At 32.1% G+C, this 9,563-nt stretch overlaps 3 protein-coding genes across 3 annotated transcripts; 2 read left to right on the top strand and 1 right to left on the bottom strand.

The window, feature by feature from the left end:
- Window positions 1-1,815: 1,815 nt before the first annotated feature.
- AK88_02080 (uncharacterized protein) lies at window positions 1,816-2,136 on the top strand (the record flags this gene model as incomplete). The annotated part of the gene is made up of 1 exon (XM_012479714.1): window positions 1,816-2,136. The coding sequence occupies one exon, from the start codon at window positions 1,816-1,818 to the stop codon at window positions 2,134-2,136; it is 321 nt and encodes a 106-aa protein (XP_012335137.1).
- Window positions 2,137-4,177: 2,041 nt separating this feature from the next.
- On the bottom strand, window positions 4,178-5,477 carry AK88_02079 (uncharacterized protein; the record flags this gene model as incomplete). The annotated part of the gene is made up of 2 exons (XM_012479713.1): window positions 4,178-5,125; window positions 5,295-5,477. 2 exons carry the CDS (start codon window positions 5,475-5,477, stop codon window positions 4,178-4,180), a joined length of 1,131 nt encoding a protein of 376 aa, XP_012335136.1.
- Window positions 5,478-7,642: 2,165 nt separating this feature from the next.
- Window positions 7,643-9,058, top strand: AK88_02078 (uncharacterized protein; the record flags this gene model as incomplete). Its single annotated transcript, XM_012479712.1, has 1 exon — window positions 7,643-9,058. One exon carries the CDS (start codon window positions 7,643-7,645, stop codon window positions 9,056-9,058), a length of 1,416 nt encoding a protein of 471 aa, XP_012335135.1.
- Between the last annotated feature and the right edge of the window lie 505 nt (window positions 9,059-9,563).

Raw genomic sequence — 9,563 nt, 5'->3', positions numbered from 1 at the left:
TTAATTTTGTTTAAGTGCGAAAAAAAAAACAAAACATAGCATTTATTTATAGACAGAATAGGATGAATTCTTTGTTTTCAATATAATATAAGTAAATATAATGATTTTCCAATATAAAGAATGCAGAACTGAAGTAAAACAGCATAGGGTATTTATTATATATATTGTATTTGTAACGTATATAATTTCTTTTGTGTAAAATTTGTTTGTTCACCTATTCTGTGTTTAAGGTTATGCCGTTATTCTGTTGGGTATTCATTTTGCTAGAGGCAAGTCATATTTTTATCCTATTTTTTCCTACATTACGTTTCTTGTATAACGAAATGGAACATTTCCGAAAAAATATTTTTATAGTTAATTTATATTGAAGAATAATAAAAGGTACGAACTTGTCAAAATTCAAAAATGTGTATTTTCTCTAAGGGTACGCATAAAATGTATGATGTGTCCACGAAATTCATACATATAGCGCTCCTTCTTTTTAACTGTTATGTACCCCTTACAAATACATACAACTGACACAGTGGTGTTTCGAAGCGTCTAAACGTGCGCGCACGTTTCGTGACTCAAATAAAAGGACGACTTTTGCAAATTATGAACGTTTATATAAAAAAAATGGGAGTTAAAAAAAATCGAGAAATAAACATAAAAATGCATATGTACACAATGTTGCAGATTTATCGTTATAATATGACAACACTCCGTAGCATCCGTGGACGTTGTAAGGCAATTTGCTTTGCAAGTACTTTTACGTTTTTGTGTCAAGATGTATAATGTACGTTTCGTTCGCATCAAGAATAGGTTAAATATATACGTGATATAAATGTAACAGCCAATGTTTCTATTTTATGCGAGTTATAAAGGTCTTTTGTTGTAAAAAAAAATCGTGTATTATCTGTCCATCAGCCGGTTGCTATCCCCATAAGCGTTACAAAATAAAATTTGCCTTTGCGCGTGTGGATCATTCAATCAAGTGGAAATAACGATACAATTAAATCCTTCAATTTGATATATATATATACATACATATGTATGTGTGTATGTTTATTTAATTACGTTCGAACAAATTTCTATTCGACGGATTCTCCTTACATAAAGAAACATTCTGTTGTGAACAATTCTTTCAAATATGAAATGAACACAAAAAAACTACGCATGCGCAGAAATCACTTTTCCTCATAATATAGAACTCCTTTAATGTTTTCCTCTTTCATGTATATTTTTTGTTCCTCCTTTTCGAACATATTTTAGCCTTTTTTTTTTTTGTGTGTGTGTCCCCCCTCCTTCAAGGCCTTTTGCCACATATAATTCTGCCCATTTTTTCGCCTTTTTTTGTTTCTCTTAAAATTGAAAAAACTGATCAATATCCTCTTTTATTTGAAGTGCAAAAATGGGAAACGTATACATGGAATCTTATGTGGACTGGTTGTTGGACCCACTAAAGTGTCAAATTTTGAGCGCAATAAAAGCACCTTTGTAACCACTACAAAATTCACACCACTGAATGCATGCACATGTTAAAATAATTAAAAAGCAAAAAACCCCCCCCCAAAATTATGAACTCCTTTTCAGCATAATGATCGCAATTTTTAATTAATCGTACATATTAAATTCTGCATATTCGATTGTACATATTCATTTGTACGTATTCAATTGTAAATATTCGATTGTACATATTTAATTTGTACAGTCATGTGCAAAAAACACATTTAATCGATAAGCGATAAAAAACACAAAGTAATTAATCAAAGGATAGTTCTACAACGCAGTGACCCCTTAAATAAACAAAAGTGTGATTATCTCGACTTAACCAAAATGAAGGCTTCAAACCATTTAAGCATTTTTGTGTTGTTTTTATTTCTAATTGCAATAATTCCGTGCTTGGCTGTTTATTCGGACATACCCATTGAGAAATTAGACTACGAAACAATTAAGGCAAATGAAAAAATACGATCCAAATCAAGAAAGGATATGCTGGTGATGATGTCACTTGTATGTGGAAGCATTCTTCTAGCCTATGCAACCTTGTGGGGAATCAGAATTCATCATACATTGAAATATGATCGAAGGGGCAAAATCCCAGATCCAAAAAAAATGACCGCGATGGAGGAACCCAAAATGACTTTTGAAAAATGACGTATTGCACCATAAAATTGAAGACACCTGAATTACACTTGTACTCCTGTGCCGTACATTGGGGGGATTTTTTTTTTTTCTTTTTTCTTAACCATCCAATTCGACGAAATAAGAGCGTTAAAATTTTCAGCTGTTCTTTTATATTTCTGCTACGTGTAAATAATTACATGAATGTGTGTTGCATGGCCTCGGAATATATATATTTCTTTATTTTGTACCACATGGCGCGTAATCGCAGAGCATTTCTAATTGTGTGCGTAATGTCTTGTCTTCATTGAGCACATTTTTTCTTCACGTAGAATATTGTATAGACAATTCTTTTATTTTCCTGTGCTTGTCGATATTTTATTTTCCCTTATGTACTATGTTGAGTGATTTTTCTTAGCTTACATTTTTTATATTCCAACGAATGAATTCATTGTTAGACCACTTTGAAGATTCATTTGTAGCACAAAATGACAAATTGCGTAATGCATCTCCGTGTATGCATGTTTACATCATTGTTCACACACGTTCATTGATTATGTTGTAAAGTGCCAGACTAGTAACCTTTTTCTTAAGTAATATAATAATATATAAATTATAAGGAACCTAAAAATTGAAAGATTAATGTACGATAATAGTTTTACACTTGAAACATTTTAAACAACTCTAAAGCACCAACTAGTATTAAAAAAAGACATGCAGGAAGGAATGGATTTTTGTCCATTACGTCATTGCTGTATGGGCGAGGAAATACAGATACGCACATTGAGAATTCAACATGGGAAATGCTCTCCAGAGCAATATTTTTTTTTTCCTCCATCACTTCCTTTTCTTTTCAACAGTTCACTTCACACTTTGGAAGCAAAATTCAACGTAGCATAATGTTGTGGATGCAGAAAGGACAAATGACTGCCATACCTTACGTTGTTCGTTGCACATCTATCATTTCACTTTTGTGAATATTGCACAATTTTGGCATTTCATAATATATTCTTTTTTTAGCAAATACCTCACATGTTCTATTATTCGAATAAGTTATAAACAAAAATAAATACCTAAAACTATAAGAAATGAAAAGGACGGTCGAAGGACAAAAACAACATTTAATGAAAAAGACACATATTCATTAGTGTAGCAGCAACACAACAATGACTACAAAATTTGATAAATGAAGTCACAAAAGGAGAATTATATACATGGTAAAATTTAAGCAGATTTCTTATATACGCTATAAATTCATAAATTTTCGTTTTAATTTACAAAAAATACACCCAGTTCTACACAAATGCGAGGTGAACTATTCTGCAAAATTATGATCAAGACTATTCTTCGTCTACTTCCACCGTACAGTTTTCCATGCGGTTCTCCACACAATTCTCACAAATGGTTAAAATTGCTAATACAACCCTGAAGCCACAATTTTCTCGAATTGCTTCAAATAGCCATAATTAATTCTGGAAACATATATTAACTATTAAAATGAAAAAATATTCCAAAAAATTCGCGCGTTTTCAAAAATAAGTTCTAAGTATTGCTCTAATGTTCCCCTTGTAAAGATAATGTTATATGATGCCTATGTGCCTATTTACATATACAATATAAATTTTTGTTGTAATGTATTACTTCCTTCAATATTTATTACGATAATATACAAGATGTCTTCCCATTTTTTTATAATATTTTTTCGATTATTTGATTTGCCCACCCTTCATAATATACTTTTGTGAAGTTCCCTTGACAAATTACACTTAGGAATTCTTGCATAAGGCCACTCTTTTTCCGATACCCTAAAAATCTTTTATGCGGAAACCTAAAAAGGAAATTATTTAAAAGATACGTTCTTTCTGTTCCTGATACAACCATGTTGATTAATTTATTTTTTATTTTTTTCACCAGAACAAAAATGGCCCCCTTAAACTCCTATCCACCTTTACATTCCTTATTATTATTTTCCTTTGGGAATACAACAAGACACGGAACACTGTGCTTCATCCCCTTTTTAATCTAAACTCCCCTGTAATTATAAAACTAATAGATTCCTCTGAGTACATTTATCTTAATGATATTTTAAACTTTCGATTTCCTGTTCCAATGTTTCGGAAGATGTTTCTGTGTCTGAACCTATGTCGAGTTCATGTCCATATTCGCTCCATAATTCATGAGAGGAAACTGAATTTTCCGAATTATCTGAATCTTCATTATCTGTATTTTCTTCAGAATCCTCCTCATTATTGTTTTCTTCAGAATCCTTATCGTCCACACTTCCTTCAGATCTTACCTCACATATAATATCATCATACTGCAATAAAAATGCGTCTTTTCCACATTCAACATTAGACTCTATTGATGGTTTGTTCTTACCCAATTGTTCATTATCGGAGGGTATGTTACTAATACCAGGATCTGGATGTTTACTAATGTCTGGTTTAATATACGTTTTGTTCCTATATGAATGTATTCCCAAAAGTTGAATACATTGCTTCTTTGCCATTTCTTTCTCAAAATTAGTTAAGAATATATTTCCGTATGTACGCTCTGGTACTTTCGGAACAAGAACTTCTTCGTCTTCTTGTTCTTCTTCTGTGTTCTCATCATGTTCTTCTGACTCACTTAGCCTTTTCCCAAAATACCTACGACGTATTCTTTTAGAATATCTGGAAGGTGTTGTACTTTGGATTGTCCTTCTTCTTGTCTTTTTGGGTGTTTCTTCTACTTCTTTTTTACCTTTTTCTACAGTAGCAGCTTCTGTCTTTTCTTTTGTCAACGAATTTTTGCTCGCTATTTTGTGGTCATTGCATGCTTTCCCTAAAAGTTTGCAACATTCCCTATACATCCTTTTTTGTTCTTTCTCCGTGTCTTCATCCATAGATAGAGATTCAGTTATATCCTCTGGTCTCACATCTATATTATCGAGAATTCTTGTATCTACTAATGACAGAAAACTGTCTGAAATAGTCACATTGTTATCTATTATAAAATCCATTAAAAAATCATCCTTATAATCCTGTGCACAGTGGCAAAAAAAAAAATCAAAATGACGACAAAAAAAAATACATCATTTTTATATCGTTAAGGAGGTTTTAATTATTCATATGTGTCCGACTTTTTTCAGTACATATATAAACACATATATGCAGATACATTTTTGACAACTTTGCAATTTCCCTTTTTACCTCTTGTTCGGTAAGGATTTTTCTTTTATATCCATCTTCACTATTTTTAAAAAATGTCCAAAATGTGGAAGCCGAAAATTTCCCACTTTCCTTTCTACTTGCAAATTTGATCAAAACAATATGCACCACTTTGCTAAGTAAAATTGTTAATATAGCTATATTGCACAACGTCGTCATTTTCATTTTTTCTGGGTTTGATTAAATTACATAACAGAGTCACAAGAATTGTTACGATATGTATGTATCTTTTTCTTTATTGCCATACATAATGGTTATGCTTTTTTTTTTTTTTTTTTTTTGTTTTCCTTTTTCACCTCAGTATTGTATCTCTTATATAAATACTTAACACGCATTCAGAATTTGTATTTCCTTCGTAATATTTTTTGTTTAAGCACTTAATTTTTTCTGTCCACTGAAACATAGAACTGAATGTTTATTTTTTATCTAGCAGAAACATAAAAGTGTAAATGCAAGAGCGAACAAAATTTACGATATAATGCAGATTCATGGGCCAATTTTATTTTGTTCTGTTTAATCATTATGGATGTTGAACCTTTGGTGTACTGAACCAAGTCGCAGACTATCGAACAAGCAGAATTATATGAAATACACATGAACCATTTTTGCATGCGTGTTGAAGGAATTTCTCGGATAAAATAAAGAACATTATTTGACATATTCATGCGTAAAAAAAAATTGCTTATATACTTTTTTACCCCTCATCATAAAACTTGTGATGGGTCTTTTTCACACGTTTTTCACACAGCTAATTAATTAGTTTATGTGCAGCATATTCGAACGGATTATCTATACTCGAAAGTAATAAATTACTTTTTACAAAAAAAAAAAAAAAAAAAAATGAAAAATTTAAACTTCAACACATGTGGCTTATATTTATGTAATGATTCATGTAAAAAGCAAACACAGCCGTAAGAACAGTCCTGATACACAATGCTCAACGTACAATTGTATAAAAATATTTACATTACCCTTGCGAATCGCCCAATTCTGCTAACAGAAAGGAGATAAATACTTTCCTGAAAGAAAGAATTATTTAAATATTTACGCCCAATGAAAGCAGCTAAATTTAAAGCGCAAAAAGAAATCTCTTAAATAAACAAAACTGAAAAGACAAATCCGCTTTTGTTTATTATTTCATCAGGCATGCCTCCATAACAATTATATATGCATATAGATACATGTACACAAGCGAACCTTCGAACGTCGATTGTAACATCGTTCATCATTTGAAAAAAACATTTCATAACATATGCAAACCTGCACAAATGCCGAAACGGGACTTTGCACAGGAGTAGAACAATTTTGCCTTTCACGCGTCTGCATCTTTTCATTTCACCGTACCGGCTGTATATATATAAGCTTATTTTAAGTAAAATAACAATGAGCCTTTTCCAGGTGTTAATTCGTTTATATCAGTTTCCCCCATATTTAACAAAAGGCTGTTCACAGCTTTTATATAACTGCCAAATTTATCCAAAAAGTGTGTAATGTTACTTTTTTTTTGATAGACCACGAAATGAAGCAAATTTTCAGTTGAAACATGTATTAGTTTCCCCAACAAAAATAACACAGATCAACAAGTTAGCCATTTTTTCACACATATAGTTTGTAGCCAAGTAATGTGCAAACTATGTACTTCGAGCACTCACTTCTGAACCTTCCGTTTTTTTTAAAAAGGCTGAAAAAGGACAATGCGGTAAAATATGTTGCAACATTTGTCATTTTTTTTTTGTACGCTTCGTATATAAATTTTCAGCAGTGCAAAGTGTATTTTTAGCTGTTTAAAAAAAAAAAAAAAATCCTTATTCAATTCAATGTACTCAAAAGGCATTTTGTTTTGCTCTGCTTTATTTTTTTTCCCTAGGTAAAAATATCACAAAATGCCAGATTGCTTTAATTCCCCACGGTGACTTTTTGTTCCTCATATAGGAAACAAGGCGAAAAAAAAAAAAAAAATGCGCCGATTTAAAATGTGAAAAATGGAATACCCAGTCAAATAATTCATGAAATATGTAGCTGAATTTAATGCACAAAACAAATGACCAATTGGTGCAATTACCCTTTTTCCGTGTTAAAAACAATAAGGGCTTTTTTTAGCAAGGCATAGAAGCAGAACATTCTTGCTTAAAAAAGATATATACCACATATGCATAATATGCTGGTACAATACAACACTTAAAAATATGAGCATTTAGCAATATGCATATTTGACCCCAGTTCGCTTAATGGGAAACAAGCGACTGCTTTTAAATTTTGCATAACCTTCAAAAATTGTATGCCAAATTTAAACAAGGTTAAGATAGTCCAGAAGCGCGTGTTTCAAAAAAATGGAACAAAAAAATGAAGCAAAAAATGAGGAAAAAGGCCAAGTAGAAAGTGAGGGCAAAAACCTATTTAAAATTGATAATTACAAAATAAACAACGCACGGTATGAAGATAGGGTAAAAGATAAACAAAGTGCAAATGAAGCAAGTAATAACATTTCAATAAAAGAAAATTATAAGCGCGCCGAAACGGAAAATCAACAAAGTGACAATCATGAAATGAAATTTGACAAAAGGGAGTGTATAAGTGTTGACTCCACAAACCAAATTAGCGAACAGGATGTAACGCAACGTGTAAACAAAGGAGAAAAAAAAATGGACAGTTTGCTGCAAAATGAAAAAGAATCCAAACTGTCTGCGGAAAAGGAAAATAAAACGAGTCCACCCAAAGCTGATGAGGCAAATATGAAAAGGGAAAACTTCCCAATGTGTGAACCGAATGGGAAGGGGACAAGCGTGAAAAGGGAAAATGAATGCGAAAGTCGTCAAACTGACAAAGAGACCAACCTGAAAGATTACTACAAAGACTTGCCAACCGTTATAATCGTAATCGGCATGGCTGGAAGTGGGAAGACGACATACGTCGGGTCATTATATAATTACCTAAAAGTAGAAAAAAAAAAAAAAGTATACACAATGAATTTGGACCCAGCTGTTAAGTACCTGCAATATCCAGTAAACATAGATATTCGAGATAGCATAAAATATCACGAAATAATGAAAGAGTATAAACTAGGGCCAAATGGCGCAATAATGACGTGTTTAAATTTATTTGCCACAAGATTTGACAAAGTTATTGAAATTTTGGAAAAGAGAAAAAATAAATTACACTACATAATTGTGGACACGCCGGGGCAAATTGAAGTATTTAACTGGTCAGCAAGTGGCAATATTATTTTAGAAACCCTATCAGTTAGCTTCCCCGTGGTTATTAATTACATTATTGACACTGTTAGATGCGAAAGACCTATCACTTTTATGTCCAATATGCTATATGCGTGTAGTGTTTTATACAAAGCTAGACTTCCCTTTCTGGCTTGCTTCAACAAGGTTGATATTATCAAACATGATAAATGCATCGAGTGGATGAAGGATTATGATAGTTTCAATGAGGATGTTATACATGATGAAAGCTACATGGCCAGCTTTAGCAGATCGTGCGCACTCATGATTAATGAATTTTACGAGGGTATAAAAACGGTGGGCATTTCTTCCAAAACGAATGAAGGTTTTAATAGTGTACTAAAAAATTTAGAACTCTTGAAGGAGGAATATATTATCGAATATGTAACTTCCATTGAAAAACAAATGAAAAGAATTAAAAGAAAAAAGGAAAAAGATATCAAGTTGAAAATGGAAAATTTGCTAATCGAGAAGCAAAAGGATCTCACCAGTTCGAAAAATAAAAGTGTAAAATAATGAAAAGGGGAAAGAGAACGAAATAAGGGCATTTTGTGTGGTGGGTGGTTGACCCCCTTTGTTTTGTTTTTCCCAAATTTGTGCCCTTCCCTGGGTTATAAAATGTGTCCAAACGCATCCCCATGGTTCACCCCCTTCAAATGCAATGGACGCATAGGTACATGCCCCCATGCACAGCAGAGTTCATTCGTTACCACTTCTTTACAAGATCTAATTTGGCAGAGCACCCTTTTGTACCTTTAAAAATAGACCGCGTGTATAACACATTTGAAAATTTTAAAAAGGACCGCATTTTCACGATTCATATTTGCTCTCTATATGTGAAAAACAAAACATAATTTGTAGTAAAAAATGCGTACATTATGTAAACGTTTTCATCAATTTTGAATCCATTTGAAGCCGCCCACTTTATGCAGTTCTTTTACTTATTAATGTAGGGGGCATGTCGACATGTTTTTATGCTTACGTTTTTACGTTTTTTTTTTTTTTTTTTTTTTTTTTTTTT

This window comes from Plasmodium fragile (genome assembly GCF_000956335.1).
Source record: "Plasmodium fragile strain nilgiri unplaced genomic scaffold supercont1.19, whole genome shotgun sequence".
In the NCBI taxonomy this organism is placed as follows: domain Eukaryota; phylum Apicomplexa; class Aconoidasida; order Haemosporida; family Plasmodiidae; genus Plasmodium; species Plasmodium fragile.
Note: the sequence above shows the minus strand (reverse complement) of the source record. Positions and strands in the feature narration are given on the sequence as shown.